The following is a 23,198-nucleotide window of genomic DNA, read 5'->3' on the forward strand; positions in this document are numbered from 1 at the left end:
AGTTTATTTTGGCCACTTATAGCCAATTAATAACAGTCCTCTGGGGGGTTATAATTTCACATATTTGGGATTCTGCACACTAAAATGACTTTCCTTAGTAAATGAGTTTGTTAGCCAGCTGGTCCCTAAATCAGTGGAGACTGCACTGGGTGCTCTGAAGCTGGCAGTTTCTGCTAAAGGCTGTGAAGCTGAAGTACAGAGAGCAGCGACTAATGTTCCATGCATCAGTGACATGCTAAAACCCCCCAGGTGTTTAAATTAAATTGCCTGATACTCAGCATCTTCTCGATTTGCTTCCCAGAAGGAGTTGAATACAAGTTTCTAAACACAGCTGCTAAACTGAGGCATTTGTGTAAATAAACAGAACCATTTTAACAGTGACTCACATTTTAAGATAATATTATTTGTTTAGGAACGTGCACAGACAATAGTATCTTGTATTTTTATTGATGGGATGCCATAGTCTGCTTATTTGTTACCAGACAGATATGCTGTATGTGGTACTTCAGTCATTTGCCAAAGCAGTCGTATTTCGGTCTCTTTTAAATGGCTTTACGCGAAGATGTTTCACCTATCACTGTAAGGGTATTTGGATCTTTCCATTCTTTAGGGCTTATTAAAGAGCAATCCTTTTATCTGAGTACAATATGGCTCATTTCTCCTATAACTGGCATGATGTGAGGGGCAAATCTTCTACCTTGCATAACCATGTTGCACAAGAGTTGAGGAAGGCTTATCTCATGGAATTGGAAAAGGAACCAAACTCTTCATTGATGTTGGAGCCAGGACAGGCAAACACCGCTTTAGCACCTTTGGAGACCCACAGGCAGCTGACAGTTTCAAGGTAACATCTTGTCTGAATATGACTTACATGGCACTTTGCAGTGCTTATAATCTTTGGAGGGTGCTTTGAAAATCTGATGACAGGTGATGCTTTTGGCCCAGGTCATTAAACATTTCCTGGCACATCTGCATCCACAGCAGATGCGGAGTAACCGTGTCCCTCATGTCCAGGATGAATACCCAGTAGCACCTGCTGCAGTTGTGTCTGGGACATCTTTTCATAAGGACAGAGGTCATTAAGACAATAAGATTCACAGCAAAGGCACTGCAGGCAGGAATACGTCCCTCACTTTTCGAGGGTGGGGGGGAAAGCCATGCGCCTTCTGGCAAAAGCTGGGCTCTGCAATGGCACAGCATTTTGCCAAAGATTAAATACTCCTCTAGGGGAGACTTGCCTAGAAAACTTATGACAAAAGAAGGCTTCCCAAACATTCAAAGTTTTCAATCATCCTACTTGGGCAAGGACAGCCCTGTGAGTTATAGTGTGCTTTCAGCTTCTTATGATGTGAACTGCCTGGGGCCATATGGAATCAATCGGTATAGCTCTATCAACTTCAGCAACCTATATTACCTGAGTGCTTGTAGAAACGATATCATTCCTCATGGGGACATCTGTACTGCTCTGATGAGCAATGTTGAGAGGATGGGCCATCTGCCACCCCCATATGTGCATGTTTGGCAATACTCAGAACTAGCTCTTAATGCCACACTAAGCCTTCTCTGCTCAGCGGGTTGTATGTTCCCTTGCTGTGTATGGGACACAGAAATCTTTCAGTGCTCATGGTCTGCTTGGAGAGTGCATACGGTCTGGAAAGCAGCCTTAGGACATCTTCAAGGTGCCATGTGGACAGTACCCTACATATCTCTTGGGAAATGGGAAGAGTAGTGTTTCTCTTGCATACAAAGGGGCAGTGAGGCTGAAGAGGAGAATGACAGAAAGCTGCTCTGCTACAAGCAGTACAGGCACCACAGCAATACCTGAGAGAGAGCACCAGTTTTGCAGAGCACACTGGAAGTGCTGAGTGCTGAATGTTACAGCTGAGAGCTGGTGTCCACACTGAACAGTGTGAGATATGCAGCTGAAAAGGCTCTGTTGAGACATCTTGAAAAATACCAAAAAACATCAAAGTTTCAAAATTTAAATGAAAGCACAGTGCCTTTTATTTCAGTGGAAGCCAGGGAGGAGGGGACACGTATACTAGATGGGTATTTGACCCTGAAATTGCAGCTTGGAAGAGTTACTTCGAGCAATGACTCACAGTTGTAGAGCTTTAGGAAATGTGTTAACAATTCCCAGGCTCTGTGTAGGAGGCTGCATTCCTCTGAGTGTGAGAGATGGGTACATGGAAATGACGGGCTGTGCTGCTTTGCAACCTGACTCACAACTTGGCTTTGGCTCTGAGAAGGAGTCAGTCACCTACTGCAGATCCAGTCCCAGCAGGTGGGAGAGTAGCACCGGGCGGGGGGGATGATGCTATCAGGAAAATAAAAGTCTTGCCACAGCATGGTTGAGAAGAAACAGCTGAGTGTGACAAACCTCTTCTGTTCCTCTGAGGGTGATAAAATAAATAAAAAGAAGAGAGGAGAAAGGGAGGGGAAGAAAAGAGCTGGAAACCTGACGTGGTAGCCAAAGAAAAGGACCTGAGAATCAGAGATTGGGTAGAACTGAGCAAAACTTGCAGGGGCTAAAAATGCTGTTTGAAAGCAAGCTGAAATGAAATGCAAATTTGAGTCAAATTTCACAGCGAAGACAAATGGGAACACTGAGATGTTTCATTTCAGAGATTCTTCATTTGGCAGCTCACTTCAGAAAGGCAGGAAGGGAAAGAGAAAATGAGAACTGGGTAGTTATGCCACAGCTTCTCTTCCCTGTTGTGTCTCTTTTGTAGGAATCCTTGGATTTTGATAGTTTGGAACCAGGAGGAAAAGAAAGATTTTTCAACTTGCCTCAAAATGGACTTCAATACAAAATAGAACTGCTAGCAGGGGGTGTCCATGGAAATGTTTTGTTCTGATAACACTGATGAAGGGAGATGTGTTGTTGGGGAAATCTTCAACTGCAGAGAAGTCAAAGCTCCTGATTCTGAGCTGGCCATCTCTCTCACAAGGTGAGAGGGACCCTTTTCAAATCAACAGAAGCAAGCATGTAGTAACTAGAACATTTGGGGAACAAAACTGAATAAGAACAGAAACCCAAGCCCACCCTAAGGAAGGCTGAGGCTGCTGTGGTGGACAAGCACTCCTTGAAGACCAGAATACCCAGCCCAGGTGGGTACGGGGTCAAGCAAATTCTCTTCCCTGTCTGAAACACTTTGACCTCTCCACTTGGGCCTTGAGTATATATATAGCATTTAATGAAGGATACAACAGTGTCTGCTTACCTCCCTTATCTGGCTCATCTTCTGCTCTTTCTGCAAGCTGCACACTTGCTTTTGGAGGCGCAGGTTGTGCTCCTGTAGCTGCCCAATCTTCTCAATCAGTTGGCAGATGTGTTCCAGATATCCCAAGCCAGATCCCAGGGCTTTGCTGTTGCCTTGGTTCACCTGCAACGATAGTAAAGCTTAGACCGCAGAGTGAGAGCAGAGCAATCCTTATTAGCAGCTGGAGAGCCCAGCCTGCCTCTTACAGTGGCATGGGCTGTAGTAAAGCCACCAAGCTTTACTCTTGCAAGGAGCTTTGGTTATAACCAGAACCTAGCTTGAACTTCTCTTACAGCTCTTTTCTGAAATCACCCAGCAAGATGCTCCCTCAGAAGGACTCTTCTGCCTGATCACAAACTGGAGCAAAGGAAAATCTCATGAAAGCCTGTTTCTAGTCCTACCTCCCAGGCACAAGGTGAGCAAAGAGCATAATATAGCAAATCAGGTGGGGTCAGCCAGCCTTGTAACACTCAGCCTGCAAAATACCATTTACATCATCTGGCTGGGTGTCTACCTGATGTGGAGATAGGGCTCCAGTTTTTACTAGCTACGGTACCTCTACAAACAGATATAGTATCCCCCTACGGTATAGGTGCCTGGGAGTAATAGTCCCACTGTGACTCTCTTTATCCCACCAGGAATAGTTTTTTCTACCTTTCACAATGTGCAACAGTTACGGAGCACCTGAACTTACAGCCACACCACCAGCAGGAAGGATATTTGCCTCCACCAAGCTGCTGAAATGAAAGAGCATTTTTCCATTGGTCTTTAGTAGATCCCAGCTTAAGTCCCTGTTGCTACTTTCTCGGTCATCAAGTAACACCTGAAGAAAGGTCTGAAGGATCAAGCCTGCTGTCTGGCTATGCCAGGGAAGTGCAAGCGCAGCAACAAATCACATTAAAATGTTTTTATTCAGAGTATGGGAACAGACAGTCACTATAGGGGGGGAAACATTGCTTTGTTGAGTTTTACTATGCAGCAGTTCCTTGAGACCACATGTTGCTCGTTTAAAAAAGGCTTGCTCTCAGCTTTATCCATCTGCTTAGGGGTTGTGCTCAAGACAGTAGCTATGTGGGAACTGGGCACTAAGATATATGATTTTTGGACTGCCTTTGAGCCGCCTGTGTTTATATACCTGTGAACAAGTGCCCCAGTGTATGTGTATCAGTAGACTGACTTGGGCTAAGACCAGGCTGTACTGCTGATCTCTCCCCATCCAGGCCATGCAGTGTCTTGCCACTGTGCTGCCCAGCCAAGGCAGAGCAGTTACCCTGCACCAGAGGAAGGACAACAGCGTTTCCAGTCTGCTGCTCTGCACCTCGCAGTTTCTGGCCCCAGGATGTTCCCATGCACGTTACAAGCGTACTCCTCTGCACTGTGAGTGGACTCAGCTGAACACATGGCTAACAAATACATAGAGGCTCACTTCCACCTTGGCGCTGCCTGCTGATGTGCATGTGATATCAGTAAGTAAAATAAACCTAAATCTTTACAAAAGCGGTACTCTAAGTTTATCTTACTTCAAAAAATAAGTTCCCTCTACAAAAGCAGGAAGCTTACTCTGTCTCCTTTCCCACAACAATCAACATTTTTGGGGAAATGCCAGCTTTGAGACTCTTCCTGTCTTTTCATTATGTCAGAAAACTCATGGTGGGTTCAAAAATAATCAACATTAGGATTTACTTCTTTTTAAACAAATGATGATATAATGTTATTTATAAATAGGTATTATTATGTCCAGATGCTTTTGTGCCCGAGATTGGGACATAGGTCACATGAAATCATACGAAAAACTATGATTACTCCACACCAATCATTCATTTACATTCATGGTTTTTATTTTCCTCTTGGGCAGAGCCTGTAGAAGTGGTGGCAGGATAAAAGTTATTCAGCCATTAAAAAAAAAAAAAAATCCTTACTGTGTCTGTGCAGTGGGAGGGCACAGCCATAGGACCCGCTGGGAGAACAGAGCTCAAGCGATGCCTGCTGAGATCTGTGTGCTACAGCCAACATGACCAAAAGCAGCTAGCGATTTTGGTGTGTCCAGCTTCAGAAACATGATTTTCAGAAAGTATCTGAGTATCAGGCTTTCTAAGCTGTCCCAAAATGGGCAGTCAGAAATTCCACATTCCCCTTGAAAAGGTAGGCTTTCTGCCACTCTATTCCCCCTTTTTGCACATTTAGCAAATTGCTGTTCTGCCGATTTGCTGTTGCAGTCACTGATGCCTTGCAGGTCTCTACTGCCCTTTAGAGAGACAAACCCAACCCTTGGATAGCTGTGGAAACACAAGAGAAGACCACAAGGGGTGGGCAAGTTCTTGTAAAAAAGAATACATTAAAATGTTTGGCTAGGATCTCAGGAACAGGGAGAAAACACGAAGCATTTGACTATGACTTCTTCTGGGCAGGGACTGTCTTTTTGTTTCATGTCCATCCAGCAACTATTACTGTAAGACACTACTTCATATTCACAACTGCTAGGTTTATAGGGTAAAAAAGGCAGGTGGAGGAGAACAGAAGGTAGCTCTCATTTCCAATGGCCTGTGCCTAGGGCTGTAGGCTCTTGGAAGCAAAGGCATATTTTGGGCAGCTATGGAGGAAAATCTGGCTTTTATCAAAAGCTAGAGAGAATTTCAAGCTACAAAGAATGAACACAGGTCCCCAGAAGAAAAGAGAGAAAAGGCGTAAAACAGTTGCTCTAGGCCATGGGGTAAGAGGGATTTACCCCTGCGGAGGGCCTAAAGCACACTGCAGGCTGGACCCAGTATAACCGGTATGCTGGAAGCCCTCATCTAACAGCCATCCTTCAGAGGCTGCTCAGGGCAGGCAGTCTGAACTATTTGACAGGGACTTAATTTCCATTTTGTTGTAGCAGTCCCAGTGAGAACAAATGAGCAAAAGGCAAATCAGGCAAGGTCTTCAGTGCCTGCCCAGCCCTGCAGGGCCAGCCCTCTCTGGGTCAACAGGCAAGGGTAAGAGCTTTCAAGGGGGATGCTTCACCTTGCTCTCCCTGCTGCAAGGCCCACTGGGGTCAGCTTTGCTCAGAGGTGGCAGGCATCCAATATAGAAAGCTTGTGTAATCCGGCAGGTTGCCTCCCAGATGATTGCTCAGAGAGTGCCTCTCCAGGGGCCCTTCCAGGAATTTCTTTTCAAAAGATGGAAATATTTAAACAGTACTTGCTATCTTGTGCCCTATGCCACATGCAGCGTAGAACCTGCTCTGTGACATTCTGGTCTAAATATTTTCCTCTCAGTGCCTAAGAGAGAGTTTTTTGCTAACATTTGAGGGGGTAGCAACAACAGGAAAACTACAAACATTTTCCATGATGAGGCCTTTCCAGTCTCTGTCCTCCCAATTGAAGCTTCTCAAAACATTCACCCATGGGAGTGAATTTTTTTCTGTCCCTCACATGAAGATAGTTGAATAGTGTGGAACAAAAGCCATGTACCCATTTTTGAGCTGATGATACCAACAGAGCAGGAAAAGCATCTCACCCACGGTTTTGAAGGTGGAGAGGCAGAGGATCAGACAGACACAATTTTATAACAGACTGTTAAAGTTATAGTAGAAACATAATATATAGTAGGAATATAGTAGGAACCTGATGTATAAATAGCTGCTAGATTTTTCTTTCATATACATCAGATTGAACCATATCCTTAGATGGAAAAAAAAAAAAAAAAAAAAAAAAAAAAAAAAAAAGAAAGAAGAGCCAGGATCTCCATCTCTGCAGTGCTGAGTTACACCACTGATGCTTTGATCCTCTGGGTTTAAGGAGCACTAAGCTGGTTTTTACATCTGTGTAACTTAAAAGAGGTCTCTGTGTGTGTGTGAGTGTTCACCTGATCAAGTTTTGGGGACAGATATTCAGTGCATGTAGCCCTGCTCAGATAGCAATAAATCAGCATAGTTTGGCTGGCCCATTGGTTTCTTAGGAAGCCTAAAAATGCAGGACCAACATCTGCACTGGGAATTTAGCTCTTATCTAGAGCCCTTTAGTCAATATTTTAGCTGGTGTAAAATCCTGCTTTTTCTCTGAAATCACCAGGGTTGCAGACCCAGGAATCTGTCCCTCAGTGCCTGTGCGCGTATAACAGTGCTCACTGCGGCATCCGAGTGCTACGAAGGTTCGAAGTTCAGTGGGAGCTGCAAGGTCTCATTTTCACTTTCTCTCGTAGGTAGCACTGAGTTATACAATGCTCCACACGTGGATAAATCCCTCACTGCTTGCTCCTGCCACCTTATAGCACGGTCAGGGAAGAGGCAGAGTGCAATAACCGTGCCAACAGCCGAGGGACGTAACTACACACCGTGCATCGCGGGCTTGGAATAACCAACCGGTGACGTCATGGGCTGAGTGGGAAACATTTTTCAGTGGAAGCCGACAGCACCAAAAGGCTTGTGAATAACAGGAAAGAGAGGTATCGTGCTGCGTATTTCTGAATTTCTGCTCCACCCTGCTGTCCAGGAATGGCCGATAACTTCCAGTTTCCTCCGAGCGGCACGTACAGGCTACAGCACAGTGTCACAGGTTGCCATGTACTTCCCCCAAACCCAAGCACTCTCTGTAGAGAAGTATTTTGACTGTTTTGGCCAAGGGTAATTAGCACTGTGTGAATAATTAGTTTTTTCATTTAATACCAATGCTGCTACCGCCCTCTCCCTTCTCCTAGGGGTTTGGGCTGAGTTTACATTTAAACTTGATGGGGGGTGAGGAGAGGTTTGCAAAGCAAAAGCATCAAAACTATGTATCTTCAAACTGACGCAAAACATTTAATATGGCTTAAAGGAAATGCTTTTATTTAGGCTTCCAAGATCTTCTATGTGTTAAGAGCTTCCATTTACTTTCATCTTTTTAACTATAGGTGAATTTCAAAACAATGCCAGTTCAAAACAAAAGATCAAAAAGTTTTGTTTAAGAAATGCCAGACTGAAATGACATGATGTATATTTTCAGTTAAAGCCTTCACCAAATGAATCCAGATTGTCCAAACATTTGGTTCTTCCAGACTTTTTTTTTCAGAATTTGTTTTTCTGACAGTCTCCTGTTCTCTAGGACATGGCCTCATCAGTGAAGGTGGCTGAGAGGACGTCAAGGTCTGTCCCCATCCAGCAGCTGAATCCCACTTGGGTGCCAGCAAGCACGGCCCCGGCAGCTGCACCGCAGCCAGCCAGGTTGGGAAAACCCAGCTGCCCTCCTTTTATTTGAAAGCTGTACTTCCAAAGACAGCAACAGAACTGAGGAAGCTGCTATCAGCCATAATATGCTTACCCTGGCATTAAACAGAGATACAAGAGCGCCTGCTTTGCTTTATATTAACATAACTTCAACGCAACAGGAATTAATTTGATGGAGCAGTTTGGTTTGCCATGCTACCCAAACAGAGCAGGAATATGCTGAACTGGCCTGCTGTCTTTCAAACCACATTGATTGCACTTTGGGAAATAGCTGAGTCCCTGTGACCACATCAGGCCAGGGAAGAGATTGGCTACTAAGGACCAGGTTGTATCTGGGACAAGTCTCAGGAAAATGTGAAAACTACAACATAAGGGTGGAGCAGAACCTCAGCTGAGGTTAACCAAGACGCATCCATCAGCTGTAGGGTTGGATGGTTGTCTAGGCTGCAGCTCCTGAAAGAGTTGCATCCTGTCCTGCCCCTGCTGTACGACACTGAGCACACTTGTGCAGGTTTAGCAAGGGGACGAAGCTCCCGGGCTGCAATAAGCAGTGCCTTCACCCTCAGGCACGTAGGACAGGGTAACAACAGCACTGTGGGGCAGCCACAGGTGTTTGTCAGTCCAGTCAGCCTGGGCATTAGCTGGCATCACAGCAGTCTGAAGAGTGCTGCTCTTGAGATATGGCAGCCTGAAGGCTCTCTGTTAGGAGGGGCAGACTTCCCCAGTCTGGGCCACAGCTGTATTTATACAGCTCGAAAACCAAACAAAGAAAAGTGCTCTGGGGCACAGAGCTTTAGCACTCAGCCAGTGAGGATATTAAAAAGGAGGGGAGATAAGCAACTGAGAGCTTCATTTCCTCTCCCGCTTCTTTCTAATTTATTCTCTTGTTTATTTAAATGCTTTGCTTTGGGAAACTGAGGCTCCATTTCACAAAGGATTTAAAGGAATGTCATGGGCAGTTGGAGCTGCTAGGCAAGGTCAGCCTGGCTGCAACCCCCTCCAGCATGCAACAGGGAACTTAAGATAACCTCTTGTAAAGTCTTCTTGTGTCCAAACTCTCTTGCTCTAGCCTTTTTCTGAGCTGTCTGCCAAAAGGCTAAGTCACTGTTTCTCTGGGAAAAAGTGCCCAATATGTGTCTTACTTCTGGCATGTGCGAGATGGCTCTGAGGAGGAGGAGGATGCTCAGTTTGGTCATATAATGTTTGTTCTAAATATATAATGTTAACAGAGATGGGCCTGACCTACAGGGCCCATCTCTGACCTTCCTTACTGCTTGCGAGGGTTTGGCGTGCTGGAGGGGAAGGTCATCGCTCAGCGGCTCAGGGCCGCAGGAGAGGTCACGGTGAGGCATGTTTATTTTATGGACACACAGCACTTGTCACTTGGCTTCCTCCCTGACCCCCATCCTAATTCATCACTATCACAGCAATGAAAGTCCCAGAGTGGGAAGTGATGGCTGGGCATGTGACAGCAAAACAGCCCCAAAGACTGTTAACTTCAGGCTGCTCTTCCCCAGACCTGATCGGTGATTTGAGGTGACTCCCTCTGTGGCACCCCGAAGGGTCCTGCTTCTTAGGAGTCTTGGCGCCAGCACTTTCTGGCAACCCATCCCTGCAGTACATTTCAAGTTGAGCCAACAGAATCCGCAGTTCCCAAAAATTCAGGAAATATTAGCGGAAGTACCTCTTTAAAAGACGCAGGCACCTAATTCCTTCTAAAATAGGGAGTAACTAAGATGCCTAAATAAATGTCTTTGAGATACAAGACTTCAATTCACTCATTTTTAGAGCATCTTTCTTCCCTTTTAAAGAAAAAAAGAGAATGTGAGTGGCAGGCCCCGCTGCTCTGATGACTGGAGAGAGGAGCAACAGAGAGAAAAGCAGCACGCTGCCTCTATCGAAAAGAGCTGCCCGTCACGTGCTGCTCGATGTGTTTGGTGTGTCTGTGAGACAGCGCTTCAGCTGGCCTGCACTATGCCTTCCCCTTGCTCGTGGGGCTCTCTGGTCTCCCTCCCTCCCTCCCTCTCTCTCTCAAGAATTAAATCCCCAGTTAGATCTTTCCGTCGCTGGTTCTTGGAAGCTGCTGCGGCAGGCAAACAAGTCAGCAATCTGTCAGCGAGCTGGTCGGGGCAAATACTGGAGTGAGCGTTTGCCAGCGTTCGGTACGGGAGCGGGTGCACAGACGGGCTTTTTGTTCACCTGTCAGCGACTGAAGCAATTCTGTAGCTGTGTGGCAGATTGAGCAGCTGCACAGTGCACCCGGCAATGGGGAAACAGAGTGTGAGGTAAGACGAGCCTCAGAAAATGATACGTCTTTGCAGTTACGCAAAGCCTCCGTTTGTCAGCCTCAAAATATACACACCGCAGTTGTGTAGGTGATTTAAAATGGGATCTCCACCTCCAGCACAGCAAAGATGGGAGTTTGCACTCACTATTCAAGGGAGAGGCCCTTGAGAGGCCATCTCCAGGCTAGGACAGCAATGAGCTAGCCCTGAGACAAGTTCTTCCAAACTTCTGAGTTGCAATAGCTGTCCAATTGTTTCCAGGAACAGGAGTAACATGGCCTTAGAAAAGGCAGTATATTCTGATTCCCATCCCCTGTGTCATACATAGTGTGACTCTGCAAGGTGACTAACTTCACAACCAACCTTTGTGTTCAATAGCAGAAGCAATTACATCCTCTAATCTAAGGCTCTATGAAACATCAGATCATTATGAACTGTTAGTCATCCTCGTCCAGCACAATAAATGTGAATTACTTCAGAATTTCTTTGATTTGAAAAGAACTTTTAAAAATCAATTGCAACCATTTGCTGATCAGTACAGTTTCAGAGGATTTTTTTTTGATTAACTCCGATGTGCCCTAATTTGCTGAGAAACAACAGAACTTGAGTGAGTTATTTGGACAAGCCTTGCTATAAGATTCAGTTTCTGTGTTTTTCTTACCTCGCTCAGTCTACAGCATTCATCCATGTATTCATCCAGACTGTCACTTGTGGGGTACTTCTTCAGCTGATGTTCGTGGACCTGAAGGTCTTGCATGCTGCCAAAGGTCTCTGGGTAATGGTCAGCAATTGTCTTTGGCTCTTCTACAGGAGCTGGATTCGGAAGTATGTTTTCCCTGGGAAGGTTTGTCTCTCGGGTAGGTTGGTTTTCCAGAGATTGACTTTCACTTTGGTCAAAATGTTGTTTGGGACTTTCTCCTTTCTGAGTGACATCGAAGTCTTCAAGGGAAGCCGTAGGAACCTGCACAGCCTCTACCTCCTGGCTGTAGTATTCAGCTTGCTTTTCGCTCTCTGGGCCATGCTGGCTAGCTTTTCTGGCCCGCTCTTTGCATGTTCTCATTATCAGATGGTCAATTTCTGGAGAAGAAGAGGTGCTAAGCACCCCAGAGTCACAAAATGAGTCTCTGCTGTGAAGCACAAAGCTCTTCTCTGAACCTGTTGGTGTTGATGGAGAATTAGCTCCACTAGGCAGTTCAACACCTGAGTCCTCAGATTCAAATTTGGAGAATCTGTGAAGTTGGCACTTGGACTCAAAGGTGCTGAGGTCAGGTAGTGTGGCTACATAGTTTGTGCTCGCCGGAGTATCTGCATAATCTGGATTTGCTGGTGTGGCCACTGCATTCAGGTTTCCCTGGCAGTGCGGCTGGAGGCTGACGCCAGGAAGATGGGATTTTTCTGTGCAGTCTGTGTCAGCTGGAGGCTCAGGTATTAACCCTGGATTTTGAATTCCTTCATTGCTCAATATCTTCATATGTGTTAGCACAACTGTGTCCTCAGCAGGTGGGCTCTTCTTACCTGTTTAAAAAGAAACAAATAGTCATAAGAGACTGCAAAACTTGTCCTATTTTATAGTGCATCCCTTGCGGGATGTGAAAGGTAAAACCGTCCACACTAGTGAAGCAGAAGGGGGCACAGTTCTGATCTGTTTTTCTTGAGCTCTATGAAACTAGCTTATAGTCCAACAGAAGTGCTACAAAAGCAACGTTGTGTTTCATAGACCCAGACTGCTTCAGGGGGAGTCATAAATGCACACAGACTTCTGATTTAGTAGATAGGTAGAAAATCACACAGGTACTTAAATGACTTTCCAGTGATTTCATGTGTGCAGATGCAGAGGAGCACATGTTCTTTCAGCATGATAAACCTTAAGTCTAAAATATTTCCTCTGATTAAATTTATTGTGAAACAGCAGAAAAGGGCAAAACTAAATCTGGATTTCTACAGACTTGAGTGAATTTTGGGTTGCATCAAGTAAGTTGTAAACTGTTTAGTTAGCAGTATTCACTGCATACAGGCAGGTGATGAAAACCAGGTACTCATAGGAAAATAAAACCAGGCATTGTAGATATTTTTCACTCCCTGTATGGTTTTAACTATGAAATCATTTCTTTAAATTAAGTCCTACCTTCCTTGTAAAGAGAAAGGGTATGGGAACAGCTTTATTTATTAGGGTTTTTGCATATAGACAAAGTAGATTTGTTTCCTCATCACAGCTGTTTCACACAGTGACGTGGATGATCTATAGAACAGCCTCTGGATGAAAGGCTCAGTTGCATGAGCTGAAGATCAGACCTCAGGTTTCCTTCCTTTTTTAATTCAATATTTCACAGCCCAGACAGGTTCACAGAGAGCCAGTGTGAAAGCCCCACCTCCATCCCTTAGCAAACTGCAAATCTCAGATCCAAATCCATCTGTTCAAGGACTTGGGACCATGAATTGCTGCTATACAAAACTTGTTGCTCTAATATCTTTCTCTTCCTTACTGCCTGACCCAGAACACATCAAAGGGCTATAGTGCATTTGCTTTTCAGGATATCTTACTTCCTTCTTCGTTTCCTTTCATTCCCTTCCTCCTACCTTCCTTCCTTTTTGCCTGACATCAAATGAGCAGCTGCTTCAGAAACTCATACTTGGAAATGTAACCATTTGAAAGTCAGTAGAGAGGGGACCTGTGGCTGGAAGTAAAGCAAAGGGAGCTCCGTCACCCAGCCCTCCTTTGATGAACCCACAAAACTCTATTTCTGAAATAAGCCCTTTCTCTGCCTTCTTTCCTCCAGATTTTTAACTCATGGCAACGTCCACAGCCAATGGAGATTTTTTGACTCATTAACACCAAGCTATTACAACCATTTTCTACTTTATTTAAATTCTTTCTATCTTATGTTAAGACCTTCTTAGGATACCACTGAAAGATGCCCTTGACCATTCATAGGCAGCCATAGGTTTAATCTTTTACATTGGATTTGCAAAGGGGCTGAGGGAGATAAAGAATCCTACCTGACGGGCTTTTGATGGGACTTGGATACACACAGCTTTTAACCCTCTAGCAACATAAAGAATTGCACCTGCTTCCCTTGGTGGCATTCACAGGCGTCTCTCCACTGTGAGAAGCCATGTCTGGGGCAGTCATGGCTGTGATGAGCACAAGAGAAAGACTTTTCCCTGTGGAAATGACAGGGGAAAACTTTTCAGGAGCTGCCTGCGCTGGGCTGGGCAGCCCCCCTTCATCCTCTCGGGATGAAGGTGCTGGTCCCTGAACTGCAGACAAGCAATCGGGAGCCTGGCTTGCTGCTTCATGCCCAGCAAAACACCGTCAGTGATTCCAGAGGCCTGGGGGAGGAGCATCTTTATTAATATGGAGTGAAAAGGGTCACCTCCCCAGGCCCAAACACCTCCTCCAACACCTCTGCTCTAGAGATAAAGCATCGTAATTGCATGAAAAAATGAAAGCTTAACAGGCTATTCTGATGGTCTTACCACATCAAATGGCACAAATGGCTAAAAAAACCACTGGGAGCCGGCTAGAAAGCAGCTGTTGTGCTGCATTTTCTTTTTAAGAACAAATGATGCAGCTGCCATTCTCACCAGAAATGACTGTATGCAGTGGTAGTCCTTTCCCACAGACATCTGATTGCCTTCATTTATTAATCATGCCATGCTTGCATTTCATTGGAGATTCTCTCACTGTCTTTCAATCTGCCTTTTTTTTTCTTGCTTAACCGGTTTCACCCTGGCCTACACAAATATTTCTTTGTCTGAAATCAGGAAGCAACATATTAAAATGAGGTCTCTGTGGTTACAGAAGGAGATGTTGGGTGCCTTAATTCATATTTTTGATGACTACAAAAGCCAAGTTGTGTACCAGAAAGTTTGGTGGGAGGAGGAAAAATAAACAAATGAGGAGAAATAGTCTCTGACCCCTCACGAGAGGGTGTCCTGAATGCCACTGACTCCAGCACTGAGAAAGTTTTGTGCTGTGAAATCATGGTCCTTCACTCTCCCAGCCTCCTTGGCCACTAGCAACACAGAATGCTTTTGCAGTAGTTGGTCGCTCATCAGTTATAGGCTACAAACCATTGACCAAGGTAGTGACAGGTCCTGGTAACCACAGTGTTTGAGCATTTGGGGGGATTAATCCTCCCAGAACCCTGTGATAACACAAAATGTTATCATCCCACTACCACAGGTTTGGAAACAACACAAAGGACAGCACAGTTTTGCAACACATTTAGGCATCTCCAGCTCATTCATTCAATCATAATTCCCATGGTGAGTGAGGTCACCTATACTACAGTGAGAGACCTCCAATGATTAAGGTAGTGACCTGAAACTCAAGTTCTTGTTTCACCTCACTAACAGAATAGTCTCTTCTTTCTTCTTATCAGCTGGGTTATGCACTCTAAACCATGGTTCTTCCAACAAGCAGATCAGTCCTGTTACAGATCCCAAAAGAGGCACACACAAGTGCTCTTTCAAGCACTTTGCCAGCAAGCACCAGAAGGGTGGAATTGAAGCTCATCTGTGCAGCTACAAAAACAAATGGGCCAGATCAGACCCTCAGCTGCTATAAATTAGCTCATTTCCAGGGAACCTACCAGAGGTTGTGTCAGATGATTCTAGTTCACACAAGCTTCTAAGTGGTTCGTACAACAACACTGGAGGACCATCCATAGCAAAGCAGGGATGGTGGTATGGGAGTGAATGCCTTGCAGAGGTAAGGTTACAATGCTGTGTGGAGGCTTCTGAAAGAAGGTGTGAAGAAGAGCTTCAGTGAGCTGAAGGGTGGCATTAAGGTTGGTAAAATCTATTTACTTGTGCTGGAGGCTAGCCAGGTTTGACACTGCTGCTCCCTGGGAAATCAGCCAGGGCTTTTTTTTGCTTTCTAACAGCTGGCTGGGACCTTGGTGCAGCAGTGCTGGAGGGAGTGGAGGTGTGTGTGCATGCTTAAGAACCAATATTGCTGCCTGCAGAATCTCTGGAAATGCACGGCCAGGCCAAGTGCTGTTGCAATTTGACTTGTGCTACTTGCTTAGTAGCTGTCTCAAGGGGTTATATGGCTCTGTAATCACAGCAGAGATAAAACAGGATTCCCTGGGCTGTAATGCAAGTCTCTAACAAACAGACAGTGACAGATGTGTACAACCTTGAGCAACTTGCCAGCCTTCCTGTGCCTGCAGAGTTGGAGGGTAAGACTGCCTCCCATCTCATGGGGAGGTGGTAACAGGGACCTAGCTAATAGCTGAAGGTAACTAATAAGGAGTGAGAGTAATAGATGTGTCCCAGCTAAATCTCCAGAACCTCCCTTTGCTTCACTTCCAAACTGCTTTCTAGGATGCTTCTCTGTTGGCAGTTAACAAAGCCTGGCAGAGATGCTCAAGTCCTTCAAAGGTGGATATCCTCACATCAGCTGCTGCCCCAAGTCTTCCTTCCCTGTCCTTGGAGTCTTAGTTTAAAATCTCAAGTGTCCTTTTCTAAGTACATTTTTCCTGTTGCACAATAACCACCAGCTGCCAGACAGAGCCGAGTGCATTAATATAGAGATCTCTGATCTAAGGGAGGAGGATGAATGTCAAAGCATGAAATTTCTTTCAAGCAGCTTTTTCTAAATAAGCTGTATGCAAGAGACACTTGAGCAAGCTCCCAGGCATTCCCACTCCTGCCCAGGTCCAATTCCTGCAGAAGCTCCCACCCTTCCAGTGAAGAGAGCCAAGGCCTGTGTTCAATTCCCCAAGCCTCAGACCATTCAAAATCCAGGCCTAGCTTCTTATTTTATAACTATGCCTGGTGGGCAGGGAGAAAGGAGACCTAAAGCAGTGTTTCACTGGCTGTTCTTTCCATGCAAGCCCTGTTAAGCTCTGCTAGATCCCCAAGAGCAGGCCTTGGCCTCTGCTACACTGACTCAAGAGTGCATCACTGCACAGGACCCTTAGATGTATCTGGCTAATAGCAGTACAGATGATGGAAGGGGTCGAGCTGGCAGTGGGATGACAGGCGCTGGCAGTGGCAGCACAGGACTCCGAGCAGCTGGTATAGTACAAATCCTGCTAATCGTGTCAGCAATAATGCCGCTCTGCGCTGCTCTCCCTGCTTCGGTCCCGTGTGTCCACCCGTTTTTTCAAAATGTTCATCCTGGTTTGTAGGCGGTTTGGTATGGGAAGTATGTGTCAAATCTGTGCACAGTGGTTGGCCCAGTTAGGGTCAAACCTCTGCTTGTCTCCACCTGCCTTTGTGATACTAGTGCGTGATGGAAGCATTAGAGCCATTGCAGCCCTCTGCTTGTCACCAGGGCTGCTGCAAGGTTCGTGTGCGCAGCAAACCTGTGTGTGGTGCCATCAGGGTCATTGAGGGTTGCAGTCCCAGGCAGAGGCACAAGGTGACCAGTCTAAACCTGCTTGGAGAGTCCATTCTGTTCCCTGCTCCTGTGCAATACAGGAGACACAGCCCTCTCTTAACTTAACTCCAGCACTCTAAAACTTTAATGTGGCACAGGGACAGAGCACAAGAGTGGGCATCACCAGTGACTGCTGGAAGAAAACGTCTAAGCAAGCAGAGCTGCCCTGCAAAGGAAGACAAGTCAAACCCTTCATTCCTACTAGTATGCTTCATCTTGAGGCTTCATCTTGAGCATGGGAAGCAAGATGCACTAGCTAAGCCCCAGAAGGGCGTTCTCAGGACTCTGTAGAGGACTGGTGTACCCTGCCTGGCTCCAGCTGTGTCAGGATTCAGTGCTATGAGGTCAGGACAGGCTCTGTGATGGGACTGAGCACAGGGAGAGATGATCGCTCTGTATAGTCTTTTGAAGCGTTATTAGGCAGCGGTAACTAGTGGATGGGAGTCAAGCTGATGATTTAAGTGAAAGACTGCCTCTGCCATTCAGTCCTTGCATTCCCTCACTTTCCTTCCTTCCTTTACGAAGCATCTCCCTTTCTGTCGCCTGCTAAGTGTTCTCTAATACTTCTGGGGCAATACAGCTCAGGTGGTATTTCCCTTTTACTGCAAAGAGGGAATTTTTTTCTTGCTAACGATGAGGTCTCAATTTCCCACCATTTAAGAGAGAAAGGGTCACTTCCTTTCTGAAACAATAAGCATTTTTTTTGCTGCTGACTCTTCCACCATATGTGCCGAGGGTGCGGCTGGATTATGGGGCTGCGTTAGCACCTCATTCTTGGCTCTAGCCCATTAGCAGCCCTGATGCAGTGTGCAGAAGACACATTATTTTCTTAGGGGGGCAATGGTTGTGTCTGGCATAGTCCTGTGGCCATGGGGAGCTGTATGGACAGGACACCTAGTACCTGGAAGAATCATATCACTCTTATACCATCAAAGGAACCAGCAACCACCCTCTCCCTCCCAATTGCTCTGCTAGGATGGAAATCTATCTCCACCAGGCTTTGTCGTTGACTTCCATGGGGTGAGGATTTCCCTGTCTCCTGATGTTTCATGGGCCTGGTGATGCTGGAGGGGCTGCTTGGCTGGCACCAAGGCTCTGCAGACAGGTTGCTTCCCCAAAGCTGTGCTCATCTGCCCCAGTGTACAGGGGCTCCATAGGGCTCTTGAGCTGCCCCAGCTCAGCAAGGACTTCCTAACAGTCAGGACAACTTTTAGTCAAATATGTTTCTGTGGGAGGTTATAAGAAGGTCTCATGGCCCCCTTCTTGATGTACCAGTTACAGCCTCCATCTACATAGGCAGAAATTTGTGGAAAATGTGAAAATCACTGCCCTAGAAATGGGTTTTACTACTGGAACTGTCACTTTCAAGGCCTCTTTTGTTGAGGACCACATTCCCAACTGGAGGTTGTGAATATTTACACAAGAGACCTCATTTTCAGGATTTTGGTTTTTTCCAGCTTGAGAACTGAAAAACACGTGGATTTCATGGGAGTACAAATATGGCTTCATTCACTGAAAAGTTGAATGAAAAGGAATAGTTATGACAAAGCTTTAATCTTGTACAGTCCTTGCACAGAAAGCACAAAGTTCTCAGGTCCTTTGGTTACAAAGTGCTTTTTGGTCTTTCTACTGGTAAATGTGTGGAGTTACTATGGATGATAGTTTAACATAATGGGACCAGAAGTGCTATAGACCCCCTACAGCTGCATCAGGTAATGATAAATCCAATACGAAATAACTGCTGAGCAAATGATAACTGAGTTCAAGGATTCTCTCTGAAGAGTCATTCATAGCTTAAATGTGTATGTTTTAGAGGAGACAGTGATAGCTGTTTTCAGGCATTTTAGTAGCAATGAGTGGATGATGGGAGATTGACTGTTTACAAATGGATATAACTGGGTGAACTAAAGAGGAAATGGTTTTCCAAGTAGAGGCCACTTGACAGTTTTACAGCTTGCTTCCATTCAGTCTAAGTGACCTGTGAAGCTTTTGAAAGAGTGACAAGTCTGATAGATTAGTGACCTCTGGCAGAAAGTCCTGGGGCACATCAGGGCCCTGCAGATCACCTGGATTATTACAGTTATTTATGCATGCTGGCAATCACCCATTTTAAAGCCAGCCCTGGCCTTGTGCGTGGTGCTAGCTAAAAAACTGCATCAACTTCTTTCTGTACCTACTGTGCAACTAATTTCCTTAGATATCTAATTAAAAGGGAAAACATGACCAAGGGCCATTTCAGTGCACTAGGATCGTGCCTAGGTCTTGACTAATTTGGAACACAGCTGTTCCTGGGGGCCTCAGCTATGCCAGTCACCTACCATGCTGTTCTGTAAGGCTGTCGGAGGTGACAGCTCTTGCTAAAGTCCTTCATAATCATTCTCTGTGGAAGAATGCCCATTTAGGGGAAAGATTCAAAACCTGAAATAAAGGAAATAGTGGCTGAGTTGTCCTATAGAGCTGAGCTGCCCCTGCTGTCCCCACCAAGAATCTGCTGGGAGTGGATGCTGGGATAACTGCAGATTCAGAGATGGTAGCAGTTCTTTCCAGAAGAAATGACAAGAAATAGGCTTGCAAAAGTATTCTGACCTCCTTGCCTGGGAAATAAACTACAAAAATAAACCTTTATCTACAACTTTTCTCTCAGTGCTGCTGTTGCCCTCCCTTAATGGAAACACCAGCAGCTTAGCTGTCAGTGAATTCAGAAACCCATCTGTGTTGCCCACAAACCTTTCCAAGCAGGGGAATCTTCTCCTTTTGCCTTTTTGAGCATGCAAGGTGAACTTGGCCTATCAGGCATGGGAAGACAGTGGGTCAAGACTTTGTGTTTTTGAGGTCACTTCATACCTCAGCTGATCCAGCTGCACAGGTTCAAGCATCAGGAACTCTGCAGAAGAGTATCCTCTAGAGAGGGGCCTCTGTCCACAAGTCATCTTGGAGCTGGAGAGAGGACAGGCCTGCACTAACCAGGAGAATAGTGGACTCCTTTTAGCTTAAGAGAACCCAGGAAGGATGAAGTGCCACTGTGGAACTGGGTATTTGGCAGCAATTTTCCCAAATATTACAATCTAGGAGTGAGATTTTTTTAATGGCTGTCACTACTTTTGTCCCATTGATATTTTGAAGACCCGTAATAACTGCTGATACATTCCTTCATTTGGGAGTGTGGCAGAAGGAAACACAGGCTGGTATCTTTACAGCAAGAATCTATATAGTTATTTCTCTCTGTAATTCACGATCAGACCTGCAAAATAGCACAGAGGTCACTTGGTACACAGCTTGCTAATGCACCTGAGCTGACAGTGATGGAAATAAATATTCTATACCTTAGCAAAACTGTCAAATTTGATCTTTCCTTGACAGTCTGATTTGCAAGCCATGGCATATCACACTGGGGTATTCTGCCAGAAAAGTATTAGCAGACATGAGGCACTTAGCTGTCATCCCTGGGGAGCAAGTTCCATCCCTGCTATGTAGTAATTCAGGTTTTATTGCCTATAATAAGCTTGGATAAACAGTTGTCCTATGGCTCTACAGACTGGAGCAATTAAGATCCCAGTGCTTCTGCTGAAGTCAGAGCAACTCATGAATCCTGTCAGAAAGGTCACTTAAGCCATTAACCTGTTTGTTATGTGTGGTCTTTGCTGTCCCCAGGCAAAACCCTGGAGAGCCTTCAGCTCGCACAGGGTAGCAATGGGCAGGTGGCATTCCCCAGAGGGTAGGTCTGAAATCATTCATGGTGGCAATGAGAGAGAAGAGGATTCTTGTCATTTTGGCTTTCCTAGGGCCATACAAGGAGCTTAGTAGGATGACAAGCAGGGGTAGGTGATGCAGAGCTCTGCTGCTGCAGTAGACTGAACTTGCTGATGCAAGGTGTCCTGCCACCAGAGCACCCTCTGTTCCAACAACTCTTGCAAAAAGCAGGGTCAGATCCAGCCTACTGCATCTGATGACCCCTGACTAAAATTTGCCACTCCAAAAATGTTCACTTGTGATGCGGTGGCTGTTTTGCCTTGGATAGCCCCACATCCTATTGATATGAGACTTGAAGGGGTCCCACTAGTATTGCTGGACTAGTCCATATCTATCCTCCAGGACCTCCTTGTAATCCCCTTATCCCATCTCCATCTCTTCTCATGGGGGAGCACATGGGTACCTGCTTTTGCTCTTTTTGTTTTAGCCCTCAGATTTCCTTTCTGTCTCTGCAGTACTCGATTCTCACCCTGTGCTGCTGGGCTGTGTTCCCTTCTCCTCTCTCATCATTCCTCACTTGCTTTCTCTCAGCCTGCAATGCCTGGCCACTGAGCTGCTCATTACGAAAGCAGTGATGATACAAGGAGCTAAGGAGGTATCTGGTTTGCGTTCTCTCTCCCAAGCTGCATTTGGAGATGCATTTTTAAAGTTCTTGCCATGAAACTTGCAAGAAAATGCAAGTTCTTGGCTCTTTCTGAGTTCAAGACATGGCCCAAGTCAGGACACAGTATTTGATGTCTCCTTGCAGCTAAGATGATTAGGAAGCTCCATCCTGGTCTTCTACTTGGAGAAACTCCAGCTCAATTTCTCTCTGATTCTTGAATGCCCTGTGTGATATGTCTGTTCTCCTGCCATGGGCTCCACCTATATCTGTGGCTGTAATTCCATTCGGGTGCTGAGGGATGCTGCCCTGTGGCACGGCAAGTCCCCTCTCGCCTTACTCTGCTGTAAGGCTTGTGCTGTATTTGGGGTGGGGGGGGGAGGGTAGGGACACAAGTTCAGAGCCAAGTTATCCCCAGAAGCAGGGAAAAAAGAAAAAGGCTGCCTCCGCAGTTTTGTAAGGTAGCATCTCTTCAAACACTCCACATCTGGCAGCAGGGCTGGAGTGCTCTCCTGGACGCATTGCATTAGAGCAGCTTTTCAAGCCAGCCCTTTGTACTGTTGGTAAATGCAGTCTCCAAACTAAACGTGGGCACAGCCATGTGCTTCAGCAACCCTGGCTCGCAGAGCACCAACAAGGGCATGTAAGAGGCTTCAGCTCACACTAGCTTCCCCCAACCCTCCTGACTGGGAGAGCCTGGAAGAGAGCTCTCAGCAGTGGATGACAGAGCATGTGCCCATGGACATGGCAGCCAGTGGCAGTCTGAGGAGCTGCCTGCACTGCAACAGTTCAGAGACACAGGGGTGAGCTTACAGGTAGGAAGTTGAGACCCTGGGGAGCACAAATGGCTCCAGCAGATGCTTTGCAGCATTTTAGCTATACCACTGTTGCCTAGCCCAACCTGCTTAGAGCCTAGCAAGCTCTGCCTGCAGCCACCTCCGGGCAAAGCAAACTGATCCAGTGCAATGTTGTTAACAGGGACAGAAACCGCAGCCCTAGTTTCCAACTGGTGCAAGCCAAGCTGCTGGTAAACAAGGCTGACAAGGGGGTTCTGCTACCTGATCTTGCAGTCGTGAAGCCTGAAGAACTTGCTAAGATGTAAGATATACCAAACCCATCAGAACTGAAAGAGCAGGCTCAGCAAAGACTCAGACAGGTGGGGCCACACCAGTTACTTTGATGACAAACTTCCACAGTTGCATCTAATCTGCTGCAGATTCAAAGATGCCTTCCCTGCCTTGGTCGCCTCATCTTCACTGAACAGGAGGAAGAGAGACTAAAATCTCTCAAACGCTGGGTAACTTTGGTTTGTTGGGGATACATCAGCCTAGGGAATTACATCCTTGCCAGTATGCGACAAAATTGCAGGGCTGAAGGACAGATCTGACCTTCCTCACGTTAGTCGAAACCAGGACAACCCCCTGGGAGAGCACGAGCGCGGTCTGCATTGACATCTGCCCAGACGCTAAATCCCCTGAAGCTTTCAGCCCCGTTGCCTGCCTGCCTTCGCGCACAGACAGATCGCCCCGAGTCACAAGGCTGCCGTCTTTCCGGCTGTCCTCTCGCAAGCCTTTGCCCCTCTCCTCCCGCAAAGCGAGCGTGTTCCTGCGAGAAAGCGAAGCGCCTCCTTAGCCCGCTCCGCTCCCCGGAGGAGCGCGGTGCCGCCCGCCCGCCCAGCCCTTACCTGGGTGCGCGCAAAAGCAGCCGGCGAGCAGCGAGCGCAGCATTA

General features: G+C 46.2%; 1 protein-coding gene across 1 annotated transcript in view; it reads right to left on the reverse strand.

Annotated features, from left to right (window-relative positions):
• LOC146591748 (uncharacterized) overlaps positions 1-23,192 on the reverse strand; it is a 34,985-nt gene extending 11,793 nt beyond the window's left edge. Inside the window, exons 1-3 of the mRNA XM_085312195.1 lie at positions 23,154-23,192; positions 11,389-12,242; positions 3,225-3,386 (exon numbers count right to left, since the gene is read on the reverse strand). Coding sequence (XP_085168321.1) covers positions 3,225-3,386; positions 11,389-12,198 — 972 coding nt within the window. The 5' untranslated portion in view covers positions 12,199-12,242; positions 23,154-23,192. The remainder of the gene's footprint in view (positions 1-3,224; positions 3,387-11,388; positions 12,243-23,153) is intronic.
• Positions 23,193-23,198: the final 6 nt, after the last annotated feature.

This window comes from Rhea americana, unplaced genomic scaffold (genome assembly GCF_003343005.1).
Source record: "Rhea americana isolate MKP2758 unplaced genomic scaffold, rheAme1 scaffold_36, whole genome shotgun sequence".
In the NCBI taxonomy this organism is placed as follows: Eukaryota; Metazoa; Chordata; class Aves; order Rheiformes; family Rheidae; genus Rhea; species Rhea americana.